This window comes from Embiotoca jacksoni, unplaced genomic scaffold (genome assembly GCF_022577435.1).
Source record: "Embiotoca jacksoni isolate LCO1_2020_lvr unplaced genomic scaffold, fEmbJac1.0.p SCAF_22, whole genome shotgun sequence".
In the NCBI taxonomy this organism is placed as follows: Eukaryota; Metazoa; Chordata; class Actinopteri; family Embiotocidae; genus Embiotoca; species Embiotoca jacksoni.
Window position 1 is genome coordinate 2,093,557 of NW_027185363.1, and position 23,988 is coordinate 2,117,544.

General features: G+C 43.9%; 1 protein-coding gene across 1 annotated transcript; it reads right to left on the bottom strand.

Moving 5' to 3' along the window:
• Positions 1–13,518: 13,518 nt before the first annotated feature.
• On the bottom strand, positions 13,519–23,086 carry LOC138203265 (fibronectin type III domain-containing protein 7-like). The gene is made up of 14 exons (XM_069158017.1): positions 23,030–23,086; positions 22,441–22,459; positions 21,998–22,255; positions 20,890–21,150; positions 20,035–20,292; positions 19,693–19,944; positions 18,434–18,685; positions 17,489–17,746; positions 16,761–17,018; positions 16,084–16,338; positions 15,541–15,804; positions 15,402–15,431; positions 14,744–14,780; positions 13,519–14,215 (listed from the first exon to the last, which is right to left on the bottom strand). Exons 1-13 carry the CDS (start codon positions 23,084–23,086, stop codon positions 14,749–14,751), a joined length of 2,454 nt encoding a protein of 817 aa, XP_069014118.1. The 3' UTR covers positions 13,519–14,215; positions 14,744–14,748.
• Between the last annotated feature and the right edge of the window lie 902 nt (positions 23,087–23,988).

The window sequence follows — 23,988 nt, forward strand, 5'->3', positions numbered from 1 at the left end:
GTGCTCCGTCCGGTTTCCCCTCACCTGCTCTGAGCTCCACCGCTGAGCTCGGCTCGCTGCGGCAGCCCCGGTCCACGGTGACAACAGTGACAGCGTAGGTTTCCCCACAGTGCAGGTCAGTGAAATTGCACGAGTTAGAATAGTTTGAGCTGCAATTGTGTGCGTGTCCATCGTCTGCAGTTGCTGTTGCTATGTACATGTCGGCCCTCGTCACATGAGACCAAGAGACGGCGCTGTCCTCGCAGGCTGGAGACACGGTGATGTTACTGGGGGCACAAAGACCTGGAGAGAAGTTAGAAGAAGGGTTTAACGTTGTCTCTCTGATCTGAAATGCAGGTAGATGATGAATCTTCGATTCTTACTGCACCTGCTCTAAACCTGTAAGCAGCACTTGGGTTTCCGGTGCATGTGGGAGAGTACGGTGTGACTGTTACGTTGTAGGTTTCACCACAGTGGATGCCAAGGACTTGACAGCTGGTGGAGTTAGTGTGGCAGTGGTGTGTGTGTCCGTCCTGGGCTGTCGCTGTCACGTTGTATCCTATAGAACTGGGGTTTCCTACCCACGTCACCAGGGCTGAGTGATTGGAGCACATCAGAGTGGCGCTTACGTTCTTCGGAGGACACGGGACTGGAGAGTGAAAAAAAAAAGAAAGATGAATGGCAGTTTAGTTACAAGCACACATAAAGGATCAGCAGTTATTCAGACTTACAGGAATAGTTCAACATTTGAGGAAAAAAAATTGCCTTCTTGGTGAGAAGTAGAGAATAATGATACTACTTATGTTTTTGTGGCAATTATTTGGAAAGATTTGAGAAAGGGGGAAATGGGTAGTCAGATGCTGCCCAAAGATGAAAAAAAAAAAAAAAATCACCTTTCAGCACCTTTAACCAATTAACATGATGAATCTGGCTGTTTTAACTTGAACTTGACAGATTTATGAATTGGCAAATTGTATTAGTCTATAGATATTTTGCTATTCTGCCTATATGCCAGTATGATTTTTTTTCTTTTTTACAGAACATGATGCTAATAAAAAGATGAGGTCATTATAAATGATGTCGTTATGTACATTTCCCAGCAGGTGGTGCTCTGACTTCTACTGTTTTCAATACTATCAGCACTGTCTGCACATCTGGCAGAGCACATTTTACAGCTGAGCACACTCGGAGTCAAGTGGTGTCTTCACTGCAATTTGCTTACTGCTTTGTAAAAGGCGGTGCTTTGAAGTTAATAAACAACAACCCCACCGTTTCACTTTTCAAATAACTCCAATATATTCCATATACATGTAAAGATTATCTGCCAATGTATCTATCAGAATTGTCTTACTGCCGAACATTAGTAGCAGCATCAGCCCAAAAATCCAGTTTCAGTCAGGCTCCAGAGTGTTGAAACTTGTGGTTAAAAACTATCGCAATCATCACGATTTCGTCTGATCGTAATCATTTGAGCAGACTACATTCATTTGCATAATTCCTAGAATTGTTGCTGTCAGCTGTAGACATACTGGAGAGTGGTGTCAATGTCCTCATCTAACTCTCGGCAAGAAAGGAGCACGGTTGCTTTATTTACCTGTTTGAAGGCACTCGCTGACGCTGGCGGTGCTGTTGCACCGCAGCCCCCGAGCCTGAACAGTTACATTCAAATCCAGGCCGCAGGGAAGATTTTGGAACGTGCAGCTGGTATTTGTCGTGTGGCAGCTGTCCTGATACGAACCCCCTGCCACCTGAGCGAGGAAGCTGAGGCGTCCCACGGGGTCCGTCCAACTCAGCACCGCTGTGTCGGTGCCACAGGTGTACTGCTTAGACATGATATCTGGGGAACAGGGAGCTGAGAGGAAAGCGGAGGATAACAGTTTGTGGGTTCACCAGGTGGAAGAAGGCGAGAGGAGATGAACACAAACACCTGTCGTTACGAACACACTCACCTGTGGTGAAGTTAGTGGCGGTTGCGGGTGCACTGTCACACTGTTCCCCCTGTGCGGTGACGGTGGCCGCGTAGGTCTCGCCGCACAGGAGACCCAGCAGGGTGCAGGAATCAGTGGCCGAGCTGCACGAAACCTCATGCCCGTTTGTAGCTGTCGCGTTCACCGTGTAACCTGTGGCGTCGGCCACCGGCGTCCACGACAGCTGAGAGGAGTTGGTGCCACAGATCAGAGTGCTGTTCTGGATAACGGGAGGGCAAGGAGCTGAGAGGGAGACAGAAGAAAATGTTAGCTGTTTCTAAAGACACACTTTTTGTACTTTTAATTCGAGCTGAAGTCTGTGCAGTGTTCCTGTCTCCCACCTGTCATTAGGACTGCTGCGGTTGCTCCGGTGCTGTTACAGGTAGCATCGTCTGCCATCACAGTCAGATTGTAAACTTTTCCACACTGCAGCTGCTTCAGCTGACAGGAAGTCGTGCTGCTCCTGCAGGAAGTGTACTGACTGGAGCCGCCCTCTCGAGCGAGCGCGGTGTAGGCCACTGCCCCGGTAGCTGCAACCCAGGACACTGTGGCCGTGTCTGAGCCACACTGCAGGACGCTGGTCAAGTTGCCCGGGTCACATGGACCTGAAGGAGCAGGCAGATTGAAGATAGTTGTCACGTGATGTCTTCCAAGTCAAGAAAACGATTGTGAGGTTCTTAAAATGTAGTAAAACATGTAAACCCCACCTGTCATCAAGGCAGTTTGACTGGGAGAGCTGGTGCAGCGACTGTCCCGGGATGTTACTGTGACGGTATACTGGCTGGCACACCGCAGGCCGACAAAAGAGCACGTGTGGTCTGATAAGGAGCAGTTTTCAGAGAAGCCACTGGGGCCCGTCACCATCGCCGCGTAGGCGGTAGCTCCAAGAGAGGCGTTCCAGGAGGCCAGAAGAGAGTTTGTGCCACAGTTTGTCGCTGCTGTCAGGTTCTGAGGGGAGCAGGGTGCTGAGGGTAGATATCACAGTAAGAACCAAAATACAGGTCATGGACATTATCATACGTTCACAGTTAACTTTTTTTATTACCTGTCTGCACGGTCTGTGGGGCGCCATACGGTCCACTGCAGCTGCCAGAGGAGGCTTTCACCGAAACATTATAAGTCTGGCCACACTGAAGGCCACTCAGAACACAGTTGGCACTGTTAGTGTGGCACATGACCGGACTTGTGTTTCCAACCAGCGGCTCAGCAGTGACACTGTAGTTGAGGGGCGCAGCAGAAGAGATCCAACTGACCGTCAAGTTGTTGGTGCCACATGACAGGTTTGTCGTGATGTTCCCTGGAGCACACGGTACTAACGGAGACAGAACAGAGTGGGACTTTGTCAAAAATGTATTTTAGAATCAAAACTTCAATACTTTTTTTCTTGCTGACTTAGATGAGAGGATGCAGCTGTGATATCTGAATATGAAGCCACAGCCCGCAACTATTTATTTTTGTTGAACAAAAAGACTGAAAACCTGCAAGAACAGCTGACCTGTCTGCCTAAAGTTGCTTATCAACACCCATTAAACTTCACTGATGAACATATTATGCATCATTTGTTTGAGCCCAATGTAAAAAGGTGGAGAGGGGTGTGTGTGTGTGGGGGGGACTATTTCTTGATGGACTCCCGGACAGTTGTATCTTAATTTGTTTTTTGAGAGAGTAAGTGCCCGTCACAGAGGATGGATGTGTGGTAAGTGAGGTTAACTCTCTCAGTACCTTGGTCTTGCCTGAAGGGGGCGCTGGAGTTGCTGACACAGGTGCCATCAGTGGCCGTCACGAGAATGTCATATTCCTGACCGCAGACCAGGTTACTCAGCGTGCAGTTGGGGCTGGAGCTGCTGCAGGTGAGGGTTTCTCCGTTGCTGGTGGCATTCACCGTGTAGCTCACTGCGTTCATACTGGGGGCCCAGCACACGTGCGCAGCTCCAGCGCTGCAGATTAGCTGACTGGACACATTCGAGGGAGTGCAGGGCTCTGGAGAGGGAATCGGATATAACATAGCTGTGAATGAGACACTGCGACAAATACTAAGCCACCTATAGCTGACGTCAGAGGTCAGTGTTACCTGTGGCCAGAGAGACAGTGTTGCTCAGTTGACCTGGACAGTTCTCATCTTCTCCTGAGACACCAATAGTGTAAACTTCTCCACACCGGAGCCCAGAGAGGCTGCAGGAAATTTGATCGGTCGTGCACTCAGACCTGTGACCTCCGCTGCTCACAGCAACAGCCGTGTAGGATTTGGCGTTGTCACTGGCGACCCACGACACGGGAACAGCATCTGGAGCGCACGCGTGCACGACTGTGACGTTGGTGGGAGGACACGGCACTGACGGGACACAAAGACGAAGCAGAGGTTTGTTTGAGGATGTGTTTGAGATACTTCTGCACCCGCATCCCTAATCCCGCGGCCCTCACATGTCTGCACCGCGACCTCGGCGCTCGGCAGACTGTTGCACGTCCCGGTGACGGACATGACGATCACCGCGTAGGAGCGTCCGCACATCAGCCCTCCCCTGGTGCACCGCGTCTCTGTGGAGTTACAGTACAGAAGCTGGCCCATCCCTCCGGAGATGATGGCGGTGTAGTTCTCCGCAGGGATGGAGATGTTCCAGGCGACAGTCAGCTCGCCGGTGACGCAGTCCACGCTGGCCCTCACATCCTCTGGACCACACGGCACTGAAACAAGAGGTCATCTGTCGTTCACAGTTTTCATTCTTCATTGAAAGAAACGGTTCGTTCCTGTGTAAGGCAGATTCACTCACCAATCAGGTGAACATTCATTGTAATTATGATCAGTTTAGTTGACTAATCCGTCGGGTTTATTTTGGGTGTTTTCATTCGAGTGATTCTTCCTTTGGTTTCCTTTTCACCTTGATTTCTAATCATTGTCGATGGTCTCGTGAACAACTGCGCATGAATGCGTCAGCCGTGTTATAAAACAGTCAGTTTAAAGCCGTCATACCTGAGTCCATGCTGATAGGCGCTGAGGTGGACGGACAGTTTCCATCACTGTTGGTGACAGTGACGCTGTATTTCTTTCCACAAGGCAGAGAGCGGATTGTGCAGCTGTTGACTGTGTTGCTGGTGCAGTTGAGCTGAGCCCCGCTCTGATCCTCTAGAGTCCCGGTGTAGAGGCCCATGGCTGCGGGGTTCTTCGGCCAGACTATCAGAGCGTGATTGGCGTCACAGTCTCTGAATGCCTCAATGTTGGTTGGAGGGCAAGGTGCTGGAAAGAGGCAGAGGGGTCAGTTGGCAGTAAGCACGAGTATGTGTTTGTTTGTCTGACTGATAAATAATCCGAGTTTTAACCTTCTTTTTTTTTTCTTTTTTTTTTGTAGGGACCCAATAATGCGACCGACCCTCTGACCTACCTGTCATAAAGGCGACCTCCGGAGTGGCGGAGCTGTTGCACTTGAGATTGGTGCCAATAATGCTGGCGGTGTAATTCTGCCCACATGTCAGGCCTTCAATCACACAGTTGGAGCCCATTGAATTGCAGCTATGCGAATTTCCATTTCCATCTTGAGCCACGGCAACGTAGAATATCGAACCAAAGCCCGTCATCCAGTTGAGTCGTGCAGAGTCTTCGCTGCACTCCACTGATGCCGACTCATTGGTGGGCGTGCAGGGAGCTGGAGAGAAGGGGGGATGAGAGGGGGGGGGGGGGGGTGGAGGTTTGTCCAAGACCGGATATTTCAGTGTAAAACCTGCCATCTGACCCAGCAACATCATGTTTCACATCTCAGGAGCTGTTAAAAAAAAAAAAAAAAAAAAAAAAAAAACACTGTCTCATAGAGTTCCCAATACATACCAGTCTGAGCAACTTCTCCCAGCACCCTGGGAGTGGAGCAGTTGTCATTGGAGGCGACAATCCACATGCTGAGGTGTTCACCACACGGCACACCGGTAACTGTACAGCCGTTGGAGGAGGAGGTGCAGTTGTAGGTCTTCCCTGTGTTCCCCTCAGCTTCCACAGTATAAGACAGAGCTCCAGCAGCGGACTCCCAGGTTGTGATCAGCGTGTCAGAGCTGCAATCAGCTGCCGTCTTTACGTTCGTTGGCAGACAGGGAGCTGGAGGAAGAAAACAGAGGAGATCCAGGCATTCGTAGCATTTAACATTTCAATAAAAACGACTTCAGCTGCATGGCGTTCATAGCTAACGTTTGGTAGCAGGATACGTTCATTGGTGGTTTTCATCTGTTCGTGGGATTTAATTGCAAAATACAGAATAACTACCTACTTTAAATTTTGAGTCAAATCCCAACAGAGACGACCTGATCCTTGTAAGTAAGCAAAACAAAACACATACTCACAGGTCCGCACAAACTCCGGCCGGCTGCCTTCGCTGTTACATTCAGAGCTGACGGCGTACACGCTGTAGGTGTAGTACTGACCACAGCCCGCGTTGGTGAAGTAACACCTGCTGTCTGATGTCCTGCACTCCCTCACTGCACCAGTGTTGTCCACAGCCGTGGCCACATAGTATAAGGTGTTGTTGGTGGGCTCCCAGACAAAGTCGATCACATTGCTGGAGCAATCGTGTTTGGTCTCGGGTTTAGCCGGGGCACAAGGGACTGGGGGAATTAGAAATGAAAGCACAATTGATGAGGAGGAAACAAACGCAAAAGGTTGGCGTGGATCGTGTCAAACATTTTAGTGGGGAGACGGGGGGGGGGGGGGGGGGGGGGGAATTAGAAATGTTTAGCTCGACATGGAGGTTTATATTGACAAGTGAATTTTACAAAGCAGTATTTGTAGAAGTTTACAACTTTACCCAATTCACTTCCTGTTTTTTGGAAATCCACAAATACCATCTAATGAACTCCTTTTGTCTGTATTACATTCTTCACTTCGTCAGAGCCGACAGGTCTGAGCAGCGGGTTTGGACTGTAGCCACTTGACAATTACCGAGGTACTCCGTGGTGTGTCTACTTCACCTTTTCACTTTTCAGACCGATACCCTGGCTGACCTTTTGAGATAACTGCCCGACTTCAATAGACCACAAAGAGCTTTGCTTTGGCTGGTGTTGGATGGCAGCTCTCGTTGGCTAATTTGAGGGCGTGTTATGCCGCATGAATAAAGAGCACGGGACACCACGGGGACAATCTAGACGGCTTCCCACAGGGACGACCTGCGGATAAGGTTTACGATGAAGAGCTTAGAGTATGTTCGGTGATGTGCGTGCGTGACAGTGAGGGGTAACGCGAGAAGGTGCGTGCATGCGTATGGGAAACATAAACGGACGGGTGACGGGCCACAGACAACACGTTTGTCTTCAGGTGTGCACTCACCCGTCTCAAACAGGGAGGATCTGTTGGATGTGCTCTCGCAGTCGTCAGAGATGGCGGTGACGTGGACCTGGTACCTCTCACCGCATTTGAGCATGGTGATCTGGCAGCTGGTGGAGGCCGATGTACAGTTTAGGGACGCACCGGTACCATCAACAGCTTTGGCCCTGTACATATTGGCCCCAAACTCCAAATCCCAAGTTACTGTCACCATGCCACTGGAGCAGCTGTAGTCCACAGAGACCGTCGTCACCGGGTTAATAGCTGCAAGGAAAAGTTCGAAAAATGTCAACAGGTGATACAGATATTCAGAATATTTGTCCTGCTTAACCCCAAGACCTCGTTAAAGGGTCAGAACATCAGTTTATTTAAATGTTTATTTTGTGAGCTTATAAACACGATTTTGAATTATTAGTATGTTTCTGCTAGAGCTGTAAAACATTGGTACACATAATAATATTTTGTGTCCTCTATCCTGCATCCAAATCCTGCGTAAGGTCTTTTCAATTTCTGTTGGAATTAATAACAGTTTGGATATAACAGGTTTGACATCTCTACCATTAGATTGACCCCTAACATATAGAGAACAGCACCATGTAGGATAATGTACGGTACGTTTCTTTATCTGTAACTGACTTTTGGGCAAAACAAGAGTCCTAACCCCTGACCGTATATAAAAGTGGACGTAACTTCCGGGTCTGAAAAAAAAAACGTCCATTCAACTTCTTTCATGAAATACAAAGTCATTACATTTTTTCCTCAAGTTCTTTTGATGTTGTTTTGCTAAAGTCCCTCTTTGTTATAATTTTTGGGCGATCCAACTAAAAATAATCCCATCATTAATTAGAAGTGTGTTTTAGTGTTTTATTGTGTCACTTATGGCTCCAAAGTGCTCCGAACCAGCAAGATGGCGACGTCTGAACCCCGAACTTGAGGCCTCATAACGGCGGTTCACTAACCAATTGGTGACGTCGCTGTTGGTTGCCGCTTGGGCCGAACCTGACCTGATGATGTTTCAGGTTCATTTCCATGTTTTTTCACCTTCGCTGAATGTTACTTTCAATTGATTGACTTATTATTGATTATTATACTGCGGGGCCCCAAACAACAAGACGTAAAGGCGACTAAAACCAAAAATATCGTTAAAATGAATCTGTCGAATGATTCTGTCGCTCAGATACTCACTGGAGGTCGTGTGTGTTACTTTAGAGGCTTCTCCGGGTAACAAGAAGATGCTGACTGATGATACTGCCACCGTGTAGGAGGAGCAGGGCTCCAGATTATTGATGTTCATGGATGTGGCTGAGGTGTTTCTGATGACCACGGTGTTGCTGGGGTTGTCATTGTCGCTCACAGTCACTTGATAAAGCAGGACTTTATTCACAGAGTTCCAGGTCACTCTAGCTGTGCTCTTTCCCGTTGATTGTAGAGTCACACCGGTTGGTGGCTGCACCACTTCCAACAGAAAATACAGGTATTAATCATCCGCTGCGTAAAAAAATATCCTCTGAAAAATGTTTTTAACATCAGCATCTTGTATACACTTACACGTCATGATTGTCCTCGTGTTACTTTTGGCGCCTCTTCCAGCACTGTTGGCGGAGTAAACGTAGCAGTGGTAAATTGTAGCGGGCGTCAGGCCGTCCATTTGTCCAACCAGGGTTGTGAAGGTGCGGTTGTATCTCTTGACGGGAGAGGACAACTCCTCCACAAACAAGATAAAGCTGTCCGCTCCGATCACGCTGGACCACTCAAACTTTATAGATGTACTTGAAATAGCTTTGGAAAATGTGATCTGAGATGTAGCAGGCACTGTGGGACAGACAAGAGAAGGCACCCAAACATTATCCGGCAACATTATTCAACAAAGGAATTCCTCTGATTTATTTTTGACCGGTTGCTCATTAAAATAGCGTCCTCCCTTACCCGTTATGGTTGTCACAGTATCTGTGCACAAGACATTAAAAAAGTGAAAGACTTTCAGCGTGACTTGGTAGACCCGTCCGGGTTGTAACCCCTGTATCAGCCTCTGCGTGCTGGGTGCTGCCTGCATCACCACCACTGGGGCGATTCTTGTGGAGTTCACAACTCTCATGTCCAGTAAATAAACCGAAGCTCCAGCATAGCTGCTCCATGCCACGTTCAGCGTTGATGCGGAAGGAGATGTTACAGACTCAAGATTACATCCTAAAAAAAAAAAAAGTCATTTGATACGTTTCTGTACAGTAAAGAAGAGAAATACGCTTTTAAACACAGTGTGAAGATTTAAAAATTCTATAAATAGATGATGAAAGTAATACCACAGATGATCACATACAGTACAGTAAATGTCCTAAAGTATCAAAAGATGTGTAAACGTTAGACTGAATGCCACTGAGCCACCAGAAGAAAAAGACCACACAAATATGTGCCTCAATTCTGGGAATGTCATGGAATAGTTTGAGTAAAATTATTGTTGTTTGGATTAAAATCATCATAAAATGGATTTTAGTTGGCTCAAATTAAAAAATAGTCATCTTGTTTGATAGTTATTTCTATATCTTCTTTTTTCTTTATTTGATTTAATTGGTTTGGTTAAATAATTTCACAGAGGAGTCCATATCTGCATTTCGGAATCGAAGCCACAGTTACACAAAACACAACCCCCCCCCCCCCCTGTAAAATCCAAACATTTATATCAATATTAACACCTACTATATACATCTGGCCTTATCAGTGATGGCAAAATAAATTTAAAAAAAAACACTCTCACCTGTAGCCACAACATGTTGTATCTAAAAACAGAAAAGTAAATGAATTAACTAAAGTATAACAAATTAATTACGTGATAAATTTGAAAAGTTAAATAAACTGAATTCAAATGCATAAATACCTGTATGACAGACAATAGGGCGGCTGACAAATAAAATGTCCACATCTTATCCGTTGTCAGGGTTTCAGTAAGTTCCATCTGTACGTGCGTACAGCACTCGGCAGATTATCTGAAATCTTTACAGGCTGAATGCTGTAGAGCACCTTCACGGGAACCAATCAGGAGGTTCCTAAATGAGGGCAGGTAGATGCCTATGGGCTCCCTGTCATCATGAGAAGGTAACAAAGTATGTATCCTGTGAGGTGAACTTCCTCAATATTCCCCGAATATCTAATTTATGTTCCACATAAATGGAGTGAAAACATGAGCTGTCTCCATATCCATATTTCTTTAACGCTGCCTTCCTATTGAAACAGGATTTGCAGCTGTAAAGTAATCTGGTCTCCTTTGTTTGACATACTGAGTGACTGAAAGTTGAATTGACCGAAGGAACTCTGATACGTTCTTCTTGGAATTATGTCATTTTACTGGAAATGCCCACTCTTTAGGTGTTATTGCAATTAAACCGCCCTTTTCAGGTTTTTTTTGGCGTCGAGCAAAATCAGCTGTGGATCAAACTGAAGGAATTTTGCATGATGAAGAGATTTCAGCAGGCCAGTGTTAAACACTTGTGGACAAGAAGTTATTTCTGTTAAAGGGGGGAATACAATACGTTTTAACACAACTACTGTATGTAAAACATATATATAAAACATGGAGGAAATGAGAAGATGTATGCAAATAACAACCGCATAAAGGAACCCAAAACAAACCTCTTTATGGCAGACAAAATTCAAAGATATTTGAATGAAGAAATAAACTAGTTTGATCAACTTTATTTCAACCTTCAATCCTTATCTTCAATGCACCCACCTATTTGTATATCATATATTTAAGTCTGCATTCAATACAAAAATCCTGCGCTAGCTAACACAATATCAAGAAAGTGAAGCCAGAGTCTGCGAGGTCTTCAACGGTCCGTCACTGGCGTGGCGTTGCTTTCAGCTCGCGTTGGGTGAGGGCCTCTGTTGTTTACAGCTTGGTGAGTTTCGGCGCACAACATACATTATATGCTGATTGGTTAAAAGCTGCCCAAATAATTTCAAAATTGGTAAGATGCATCAACTGGAAACAGCCCCCCAGTGGCGCATGTCCAGACCCATGTATTCACGCATTGAATTTGGGTCTTGTCATACCAGTTATTTTACAGAACATAGATACAGAATCACAGAGGTCCTGTGATTGGTCCCTGGGCCTGACGAAAAGATACTAAAACTGAGGGGGATACCCTGGCAAAAAGTTATGGTTCATGTTTCATATCGTGTCAAAAACAAGTCACTTACTGTATCATCGGTAAAATTTCCTGTGAAAACCCCACTTCCTGAATACAATAGTCATCTAAAACTGTTATGAAAAACGGCAGAGCTGCAACCACATTGGGTCGTGTAAAATAAACCAAAAATAAACGTTTTAAAACCATTGGGTGCTTTTGAATCTGGACTCTTTCATTCAGGTTGTATCAATAGATTTTGAATGCCTTATAAAGAAGAAATTGAAAATACAAAGATAGTTTTTGGGACTTGGGATACAAAAGCTTCACATTATAATGAGCTCATAGTTTTGTTACAAGATGAAATGCGGAGCTGCAGGGTTTTCCTGTTCATGATATGTACAGTATCCCATTTATAAATTCAGTATATTCTGCTGCTGATGTTACATAAATGAACGCGATAGCATGTCGTGTGTTGCAGTGTTTAACAAAGAGAGCTGGTGACAAAAGGTCACAACTCTGCCTCCTCTCTGAGCTCTACCCGGCTGCTTGGGTTTGCCTTTAGTGCTATCGCTCCCATTATGAACGTTCAAATCACATCTGCTGAAATGCATCCGGCTGAGTGTCAAGTAACTTGTGTCAGCCGCATTCATGGAGCCAAACGTTCTTGAATGCATCCACGTTTTATGAATTCAGACGAGTAATTTCTTTTGAAAGAACACCCTTGGGAACCCCGGGGCTTCGTTTGGTGGGAGATAGATTTGATCAGAATCAACACAGGATGCTGGCATGTCTATACACACAAGAACATGTGGAGAAGGAGAAATATAGGCATGTTGCATTTTATGCTGTAGAGAAGATAATCCAACCTGGAAAAATAACTTTTTGGGAAATGTAAATATCCTTACTGGCTTTTTTTTTCTTCAGTGGATTAGATGAGATCAGCAGTACCACTTTCTCGTCTGTAAAGTATACTGTATACTGTAAATGTAAAATGCATCCCCCAAGAATGCTGAACTTTTCATTTAAGGATGCACTTTGATTGAAGCAGAGGAGCAAAGGTTTAAACAGTGTTGATGGGAAGCTGGTCATAGATCACATGCTCATACCACTTGTCTACCACGATTATGGACATGCCATATTGTATCCTTTGTGGTAATGTCGATATCATTTATATTTGATTTAAAAAAAAAAAAAAAAAAAAAAAAAACATCATATTGTGATAATAGCAATATTCTGAGTTGTTGACGCAGTGATGTCTTACTGTTATGCTGTCTAACGGTATGATCTATGTCACGTGTAACTTATGCAGAGCAGTAACAAGCATGGCTGAACAAATTAGTTCCAAAAAGGAGAGCTTCTTCAGTAGTGTTGAAGTGGTCTAGCTGGTCCATCTTTATCATCCATTTTTGTGTTTAAAGAACTGCTGTTTGACAAGCATTGCAGAAATTTCAACCAAAATGTGTTGGACATGTGTAATAAGCTAAGACGGAGAGCCTGAGGTCAGTCATACAGGTTTTAAGGTCAGTGAAAGTCACCTCATCTGTCCTCCATGAGAAAGTTTCTCTGGTCATTTTGTTTCTGGTTTATTTTGGAGGACTGAATATATCTTGAGGCCCTTAAGCCTCATGACCAAATGGCTGATCTTGGGAGTGGCTCATGCAGAGTGATGGCTGACATGACCAATAACCTGATGTTGGGAGTGGCTGATGAGGGCTAACACCTGGGCTATATGGTGTATATATATATATATATATATATATATATATATATATATATATATATACACACACACACCAACAGAGGAAAACGTGTTACAACGGGTGCCACAGCAGTCAGTCTCTCTCTCTCTCCTCCTCTGGGTCTCTGGTTTGGTTTGACTTGGTTAGGTTTCATTTTATTTCTCACACCTGCACATCCTCATACATCCCCCACACTACACGCATTACTGATGAACTGACTTCACACTTACTTAAGTTTTCTTGAATAAATGAATTTCACGTGTGATCACGCCTGGTCTCCACATTTTGTCCTTCCTCTGAGCCGGGTCGTGACAAATCCCCACACACCAGAACAAGATGGCTCCCCTCCATAAACAGAAACCACACAAGATAACTGACAACACAGTGTTGTAATGCTAAAACATTGTGCTTTATTGTTCTCATCTGTCAAGTGGAAGCAAACGAATCCAAATGATGTATCATCCACAGGACTTGCCAGACATGACTCCAGGCAGACGTGATGGATACCTGCTGCCCCACTTTCACTGTGACCCTCGTTGCGGTGGCACACCGGTGGCTTTACAACCAGGAGACGTGTCCCACTGCAGCCGTGTGGAGGTCTTCTACTTGGAGAAGTCCTAAGATATTATCTTAAAATGATTTTGCCTTTGAATGATCAGAATACTTTTCAAGTTTCAAGTTCTGCGTCTTTCCCCTTTTTTACTAGATGTCATTACATGCTAAGGTTACTTCAAGTCTCACTGAAAGGGCCACTGTAGCGGTTAAACGTGAGTAAACGAGAGAAAGTAAAACAAACAAGCATTCCTTCCATAAAAAGTAGACAAATTCAAAACATTTATCAAATACACTGAATAAATGCCCAGAGTAACTTTTTTTTTTTTCTTTCCCTCGAAAGCCCTCTCCTTACTGTTGAATTGCTTTAAAAATTTAATATTTATTTTTCATATTTATTTGAGAGTTTTTCTCTTGCAAACAGTTTATCAGACTCAACCAAACTGAGATAGTCCTAAAACAAGAGTGATATTTCATCTGGGTATATCGGTGTAAACGCAGTCCTCTGTCCTTGTTGATGTGGTGGTGGTGGTGGTGGTGGTGGTGGTGGGGTGTTCACTGTAGGGCAAAAAAAAACAACACAACAGAAATATTCATGCTGGTGGAAAAAAAAAAAAAAAAACTCATGAAAAACCTGTACGTCAAACTCAAGAAATGTCTGTTTTGTGCAAACAAAAACAAAGTCCTATCCTTGGTGAACCTTTAAATGCTACAAATCAGAAGAGCGCTGAGTGTACCGAGTCAGAGGCTATTGAATATCATTTCGCAACCACCCATCACAGACACAGTAAGATGTCTGTGTCACGTTCAGCTTCACCTGTGCTGCTCGTTCACTCAAACATTCACTCCTGTTGTTCCACCCGTGTGCTACAGCTAGCGTCAGTTTATGGCTGCTTGTGATGATGCTGTCGCGAGATACCATCCGAGTTTCATCATGTTTTTTTTCCTTTCACCTATGTTAGCGATCGGTATCTTCACGTCAAAGAAAACGCTGTTCGTCTCGGGCTGTTGCGTGACGTGGTTGCTGTGGGAGCTCGCGTTCAGATGGCACGTGACCCGAATGGGGTTGGAAAACGGTGAACTTACCAGATTTATTTCACACTTCGTCTTCCACGTGAGATCACTTAAGAAAGAGAGAGACGACGTGTCAGTGCAGAAGCAGATTTCCAGCGGCTCATAAATGAATTACAGATATGAGACACTTTGGGAAATAAGTTTGTTGGCTTTCTTGCGAGATGGGAACATTAATACCAGTCTCATCTCTTTTTGAAGAATATGAAGCTTCAGCCAGAAGCTGATTAAATTAACTCGGAATAAAGACTCAAAACCAGGGGAAAACAATATCCTGGCTTTGTCTAGAGGTAGCAAAATCTGGGTATTATGGAGGTTTATTTTCCCAACTTGGAAACCTTACAGTGATGACAAGTCTTGCACATAACTCGCTACACAATCTGGGGATGTTTGTACACTTGTGTTTTTGTGTGGAGTTGGGCTTTGAAGGTGTTCGTAGGTGGACTCTGTTACTTGTGGACACAACCAGGCTGCTGTTTCCCTCCGTTTCTAGTCTTTATGCTAAACTAAGCTAATGTATGTCTGGCTGTAGCTTCATTTTTAATGCACGGAGATAAAAATGGTACAAAGTTTCTAAACAAACTCTTTGCAACAAAGTAATTATCTGTATTTGTCGAAATGTCTTCAATTACTGCAAAACAAAACGAGAAGTTTACAGTTAGATGAAACTTACCCATGCCAGCGTTACTTCCTGGGCAGGGAACTGAGAATATAATGAAAATAAACATACGTATGCAGCTGTTACGACAGACTGTTGTATTTAAATTTGCAGTAATAATTTCAAAGTTTAAGCACTTCATCTATTTTCCCACCTGAGTATGTCCTGGGCTGGCAGAAGGTTACTTTGACCCCATACTGTCCCACCGGTGCTGCCACCACCGTGTAGACATCGCCACATGTTTTCTCCGTGATATCGCAGTACATGCTGCCGGCAGCTGCGATGCAGGTGTAGTTGGCCCCTGTCCCGTACAGCTCTACCGTGTGGTTATGGACCTGAGGGCCCAAAGAACGCCAGTACACCCTGAGGGAGTTGTTGGTCCTGCGATAGAGCTTGACGCCTGTGGGACAGCAGGCACCTATAACAAAGAGATGAGTGGGTGTAAAATGTTACATGTGGAAAATATATTTCTCATTAATGACTTTTTTCTTTTTCATTGATTTTTTTTCTTTTTTCTTTTACTTTAATAATGTAATCTGTTCTGTTTTGATGGCGTTGGTAAATTGTTGTGGTAGATTGTTTTCCTGGATATCTACCGCTCGGTCCAGCCCCTAGTCTGGACTTCATGTTGGATGTGCATACTTTTTACCGCAATTGGACATGCATAACAAATGCGCATGTATGTATTTGCGCTCACTGGATGAGAATCCATGATATTTGCACTCTGACATGTGTCCTGTGCTGCTGATGGCTTCCAGGTTGACGCTGTAGTTGGTGCCACAGGTGATGCATCCCATCAGGCAGTGGGTGTCCAGAGTGTGGCATTTAGCGTGTCCACGTGAGGATGTCAAGGTGGTTATGTAGGAGCGAGCTCCACGGCCAGGCGACCACGTCACATTGGTCATCGCCTGGGTGACCTGGGTCACGTTGACATACATGGGGCAGCACGGACCTTGGGAATGCAGAACAATAATCAGTACTGGAGCACGTCTGTGTTGGATCAGAACATGTTGATATGGTGGAGTTTGAAATTGTGGTAATTACTCTTCCATTCATTTAAAATGTCACCTAAAATAATTCATGAGGAGCCTCGGTCACTCAAATCAATCTGACATTGGAAAGTCAAAGCAGTATTTTTCATACAAGCTGGTGGCAAATCATGTCATTTAATCGCAACTGTGTTGGAAGAAAAATATGTTTTAAATAATAACTGGGATTGTAAAAAAAACCCGATTAAAACGATGTGGTCCCCCACATATAAAAAGCTTCAGCGGAATGTGACCTTAAGTTCATCTCTTGAATTTTGTGCCCTGTGGATTTTTCTTCTGTAAACTTAACATTTAAAAGTAGTGATGAGCAATCACGCTGCCGTACCCGTTTCCAAAGGTTTACTGAATCCAGGTAAACCATTCCCCACAGCTGTGGTGGCCAATGCCGTGACTTCGTACATTGAACCGCAGAACAGCTGTGTGACCTCACAGGATTGGTTTTTCGTCTTGCAAATGTGTTTGTCGTAGCGTCCGGTGACAGTGATGGTATAATTTGTGTTGGGGGTGTTGGGATTGGTAATGTGGACTCTGTATGTTGAGTTGTTGGTCTGCGTCATGTTCAGGATCTCTGGAGCGCAGGGAGCTGCAGCGGGACAGACAGGAAATAAATAGACTTTCGTTTAAAAAATAAACACCGAAAGCAGTGAGAAATTATTTTAAATGAATAGTTTCACATTTTAGAAAATACACTGATTCACTTTCTTGAGGAGAAATTGATACCCGTCTCTCACATCTGAATGGTAAATATCAATTTACCACCAGTAGCAGGTTAGCTTAGCTTAGCATAAAGACTAGAAACGGAGGGAAACAGCTAGCCTGGCTCTGCTCAAAGGCAACAACATCAGCCTGCCAGTACAAGAAAGTGAAAATGTCTATTTTCCAAAAGTGGCAAAATACTGTAGCCGTACAATGTTGTGTCTTACCTTGTTGAATACTTTTATCAGCCTATCTAAAATAAATCTCTGCCTTCCCTCCCTTATGTGTCTAAGAGGATAAGTGAGTATTAATGCTATAAGATGCCCCTCTTCTAACTTACTGTATCCCCATCAATACCTGTCTCGTGTGCGTGCGGCGTGCAAGTGCGGTTGCATCCTCGTAACTCGCTGCAAGGTGTCACCGTCACAGAATAAACCGTGTTGCAACTCAGGTCTGATAGTGCACACACTGGTGACGTGTCGTTACAGTGGATGATGTCATTAGTCTGTGCTGCCGTTGTCTCGTACAGCTCTGCCCCTTTTACCGGTGCCCACTTGATTTCCAGGGTCTCCGTGGAAACCAGCTTAATCTTGACATCCTGTGGACAGCAAGGAACTGGGCAAAGAAAGGGCGGGGAGGAGAAATAAAAAAAATAAAAATAAATGAGAGATAATTAACACAAATGTGGTTTCATATGTTTTTGAATTAACACCCTCCAGGCAACCATTGTTTTTATTTTATGTGAAAACAGTACTTGAAATCAATACACTGCTTTTCTCCTTAAATATATCTTTTCTTTGAGTTTGGTAAAGTTGTGAGTAGCTGCTATTTTTATATCAATCATTTTCACTGATCAGAAAAGGTAAAGGTGTAACTACAGACTCGATGGCTCAGCTCCATATTCCCTATAAAAGACTTGGCAGTGATTGAATACAATAGGAATTACACCTGTGCCTTTACCATCATGAAATCTCAAATGATCTGCCTTGAAAAGATGTATTTTTAAAACATTGCCATGTGGGAGATTTCAAGGAAGCTCAGATATCAAAGCTTGAGGAGTTGGCAGACAAAAAGCGTTTCGGTTTTCGACTAATATTTCAGAAAACCAAACCCAGGAAAATACCCAAAACAAACAGGTTACGAAAAAGGATCATGTGTATTTGAGTGTTTCTTGTGTTCAAAGAGTTGTTTAACGGCAACCGGTGGATTTTCAGATTTAAGATATTACACTTGACTTGGGAGTAAGCCTGTATCGGTGACGGTGTTGCTGCATATGTGGTTGCTTCTGTGTGATGGTCCTACTGGTGGTGTAGTTGCGGACATGTGCGTAGAGGCTGGAGCCAGCCTTGTTGTAGGGGAACACGCTGATGAGGTAGGTGTAGCCACACATGCAGAAAAACGGGCAGGTGGTCTCGGTGGTGTTGCACGACTTCTCGGTTCCGTCATCCCTCTTGATGAAAGCCATGTAGTGCTCCACCAGTGACACCTCATCCCACACCACTGAGCAGTTACCGGCCGTGGGCTCCTCCACCCAGTTCTCTGGGGGACATGGGTCTGTCCGAGAAAGAAGACAGTTCATGCTTAATTAGTTGAGAAGATAAATGTTCATTTACAAACAGCAGCTGGTTTAAAAAAAAAAAAAAAAAAAAAAAGCTAACCGGACTGGAAAACAAAACGATCCTTGGAACTGTAACGCCTACCAACACCTTTGAATCTTACTGAAGTGGATTCTAAATGTCGTTAGTTTAATGTGTACTAAAAACCAAAGTGTAAAAACAACATGTTTTTGTCTAGATTTTAATCTGTCAATTTTTGAGGTGCTTGCAGTCATATTTCAATCCATTATCACGGCAAAGCGTGAAGTAGACATGCCTGTCCACTACAGCAAATTGTGAGATAGCTACGCTTGGCTCTGTCCAGGCGTGACAGTTACAAGTTGTCCTGCTGTGAAAAATATGTCGATGAAAATAAAAACTACTGTGTGCTTTGAGCCATGTGACTTACAGGAAAATGAAACTTTTCGCCAAAAGACGTAGTTGGTTTGGAAAAGACCACATGGTTGGGGAAACAAAAAACAACTCGACAACGGTGCTGTCACCTCTTGTTGGTGACTAATGTCACCGAGCCAACCCTCCAGCCTCCTAATATGGCACAACAATGTCCTTTCTACTTGTTCTCCATTTACGTGTAAGTTTCACGCTCACAAAGCGTGCCTATCTCACGTTGTGCTGTAGTGGACGAGCGTGTCTGTTTGACGCTTTGCCGTGATACTGGGTTGAAGACATTTTGTTGGATGGGCAAAGCCAGGATAGCCGTTACCCCCTGTTTCCATTATTTTATACTGTTGTGGCCAAGCTAAGCTACCTAGCTGCTGGTTATAGCTTCATATTTAAGCTCCAGATCTATGACTGATATGTATATTCTTCTCTAACTCTTTGCAAGAAAGCAAGGGAGCATATTTTCCCCAAATTAGAGCTATTCTTTTCAACATAAATGATTTTAATTGGACAAATGTATACAAGTACGTTGCACGTGGCTGTGGTCGTGTGTGATGTACCCACATGTGATGTAGTCGAACGGTTGCGAGGGGCTGCTGGGTCCGGCGTCGTTATAGGCTATGACAGAGACAGAGAGGTCCTGTCCACACTCCGCAGGTGTGATGTCACAGTTACTATTTGCTGAAGAACAGGTGTTGCCCTCAGTGTTCCAGGCCATGTATTTATTTGCACTACGCACTGACCCCCAGTACACAATGATCCCAAGAGAGTGACCCTGACTCATCAGGACGTGGGTCACATCCGGGGTTGGAGGACCTGGAAATGAAACAAAGGTATTTTTATTGGATTTATTGGTACGGTTCGTTTATGTTTGCCAACCTAATTCTTGTCATTATTCTTGCTTACGTGTGATCTGGTAGACGGTGTTGTCGTCCCCGGTGCGACCCTCAGGGTCCCAGGCCGTGCACTTGATACCGTGTATACTTCCTGCTTCAAGGTTGTCAAAGGTCAACGTGGTGCTGGTGGTGTTCTGTTTGACGCGAGTGTTGGAGCCCTGCCGGATGATGCAGAGCGTGTAGAGGACGGCGTGCCTCACCGGGGGCCATGTCACAAGGATGGTGTTGTTGGTTGGGGAGGACGTCGTCAGATTGCACGCCATCACAACTACAGACAGGATCGGGTAGAGGGAAATAAGTGGCTGTTTGAAAATGAAAGGATTGAATGAACACAAAGGTTTATTACTTCGGCTCTCTGTTTGCCTTTTTTGTTGTTGTTGTTGTGTGAGGTGTGAAATGGAAACAATTTTTCTGCGATCAAATTGCATCCACGTCTCCTTCAGGGAGGGAGACAACCCAGTTCTCATGGTTTCCCTTTTCATATCATGAAAATAGTATAGCGCAGTGGGAAGGGTACAGTTTCCACCCTTTTTGCGCTGGCTGCAAAGAGCAGAGACTCGGTGACAATGGGCAGCGAAATGACAAACCGTTAGTGAGACGAGAAGCTTTTGTTCAACAGCAACAACAGAGAGGCTGCGTTTCACTCTTCATACACCGATTACCATGTTGAGTAAACTCCCTCTAATGTGTATTGTCTGGTGAAAGTGGATGGAGAAGGTCATTATTTAATCAGAATATGGTTCATCTTGATGGTGACAAACACGCATACGTTCTAAATGGCTGCCGCGAGACCTATTTTCCCTCCTCTGTCAGGATCTGAAATGCTCGAGCCCCGGTGTGAAGTGCAGGAGACTTTCCGTCGTACCTGTTCTGGCCTCAGTGGGGTACGAGGGCTGGCTCCTCCCTCCCGAGTTCACGGACATGACGCTGAGAACGTAGTCTGTGTAGGGCTGGAGCTGCACCGTGGTACCCGGGGAGCGGGGCACGCTGGTCTCGGAGAAGAAATCCCCCGTCTTCGACTCTGCCCTCAGGATGTAGCTGGTCGCCCCGGAAACCTCTTTGAACTCCACAGTGATGCTGTCGCTGTCCTTGGAGTAGACCTGCTCAATGCTGGGCACATCCGGAGCTGAAGAGCAGATGGCAGTTACATAGATGCCAAAATAAAATAAAAGCTTTTTAAATAGGAAGAAATACAATAGTTTTATAATACTTTTCTTATATATAATAGTCTAAATGCAGGGATGGAATTTAACTGATTATTGAACTACTTTACTTAAAGTACAATTCAACAGAATTTGTACTTGCATGTTTCTTCTTTTACTTTATAATTCTCTTCACTACATTTATTTGAAAGCTACGGTGACTTTTCACTTTACGGATTCATATTTGAAATTATTAGAAGATCTTACACATCAGTGTAGCAACCAATCATTTCCTTACAATTTTTGAATTAATCAATTTAATTATTACGTCTGTCAAAATGGGGAAGATTTTCCCGAATAATTTTACATACAGTAGATGTCTACAGATTTTTACAAATGTTTAGTTATGTCGGCCCAACAGTCCCGAACAAAATTATATTCAGTTTAGTGATGTGTAATGATATTAAAAAAAACTAGAGAAAAGCATCAACAGTAGGGAAGCTTTAACCACAGAATGGTTTGCCTTTCATTTATGATTTACAGCAAAGATCTGTTATAAATATGATGTATTGCTTCATATACACCTTCCTGACAGTTTATAAAATCATCAAAATGAGTTCCACCTCAATCAACTGCAGCATCACAATACTGCTCATATAAATATGACGAGATTAACAGGTCATTCTGTGACCGATCACTTCTAATGCAGGACTTTTAGAGGTTTTGCATTGTGGCATTAATTACCGATATAAAGTGTGAAGCGTGTTCACATTTGTGCCTCTATGTACAACGGAGTATCTGAGTCTGAATCAGGAGTCAGTTGTTGCTAACCTGTTGTCTCCTCAGTCTCTGCACTGCTGAGCACATTGAGAGCATTGTCCATGGCCTGTAGCTGCATGGTGTACAGTGTGTTTGGTGACAGGGAGCTAACCGAGCCCATCACAGTGTTGCCACTGAACTGAGCGAAGACCGGCAGTTCTGGGGATTTCTTGGGGGTCGCTGTGATCTTGTAGGAGCTGGCACCGGTGTGGCCGCTCCACTGCACCGTCATGCTCTTTGATGTCACCGTAAACACTGACAGCGTGATGTCTGAAAGAGATAAAGAGGAAAGGCATGCGGGAATGAATTTAAAGATGCCCTTTTCTTTTCTTTTTCTTTTAAAATTTGAATCTTTTAAAAGTACTTTTCAAAGCAATGTGCATTTAAAGGACACTGTGCATTATTTGAGATTGGCATAAAGTATCTTAAGGCAAATATAAAAGAGGATCATTTACCATTTTGAGCAGCGCATATCTGAAAATGACAAAAACATGGCAGGTTAGGGAATGAAACGGGGAAACATCTTTCCGAGAAATGACAGGAAGTACAGTATTTTCAAGACAAGGACATCATTCCAAGGGTAGCAAAGCTGTTGGTATTTGACATTATATCCTGAGGCAAATTATGCCCTGTATCATATTCTCAGAGCACGAGAGGCAGCAGGCTGCACATTACCTTCACTCAACACAGATTTCAGGACTGGTCAGTGCAGGTATTTCTTTCAGGTCGGAATGAATTTGTCTATTGAGCTAAGGTTGGGCATGCCACATGCACTTGTTGAAAGCTGTGACGCTCAAAAGAGCCTGTGTTCATATGTTTCAAAAGTCCATCCTCTACACACTGTTTTTAATCTGTATATATATATATATATATATATATATATATATATATATATATATATATATATATATATATATATATATATACACAGCATCAAAGATAGGAAAACATGCCACCTACTGCAAGTTTTTTCTTTGTAGTGTGTTTTTGTTGAAATATTTTTCGATTAGATTAATATATGGTGAGAAAATAATCATCGCTTACCTCTGTGAAGGTCAATAAAAGCAAAAGTTTCAGCATCTTTAGCTGCTCTGTTCCCATGTTGTTGGTGTTGTGTTTTTCTGCTGAGCCACTGCCTAGAGGCAAGTCGTGGGATGCTGTTTCTCAAAGTGACTTCAGGGAAGCAGCCCAGGCTTAACTTTTGACTTTTTTTTTTTCTCTCTCTCTCTCTCTCTCTCTCTCTCTCTCTCTCTCTCTCTCTCTCTCTCTCTCTCTCTCTGAGATAAAACGACAGGTGCTTTATTGTTTCAGAAAATACCAAAGGGCCCAAAGGCTGTAACTCCTCCCCTCAGGGATGTTTGGGTGGCCTATCAGAGCCTTGAGATGCCAGGTCACCTTTGTTAGATGAGGCTGTGATAATAACACTTGAATTACAAAACTGCTTATATTTCGTTTTCAACAATCATCCCATTAACATACACACATTAGTTAACTGTATCACACTCGAAAGTTAGTACTGAATATTTTATATCCACCAAAGAAACTAATCCAACAGTTGAGAAATAAGCTCATTTTACATAAAGAGATAACTTGGTCTTAGTGATGACCTGTTTCTGTTGTATCTGGTTGGAGGTGGAAGTTGGTTGGCTGTTTAGGGTTTCATCAAAAGAATATTTCATTTCTCCTGGTTCGCTCGCTTATGATATCTACTGAGATAGATGACACCTGCAATTAATCAGTTTGTCCTAGATTTTTCTGTGTCTGAAGAAACATAAATCTCTCAGGTCACCAACAACACTTCCTGATCGTGTTTTAGTTCATTCTGTTAGCGTGTTTTCTGCGACTGAAGGCAGTCACTTATGTAAACTTCGTTATGCACAAGACTCATATTTATTTTCACTGAAATGCAGTAAATGATCTTCAGAATCAACTGAGGCCAGATTTCACTGTCACACACAAATCAACAAGCTGGTTTATGTAACCACATATAGCCCTTAACTCTG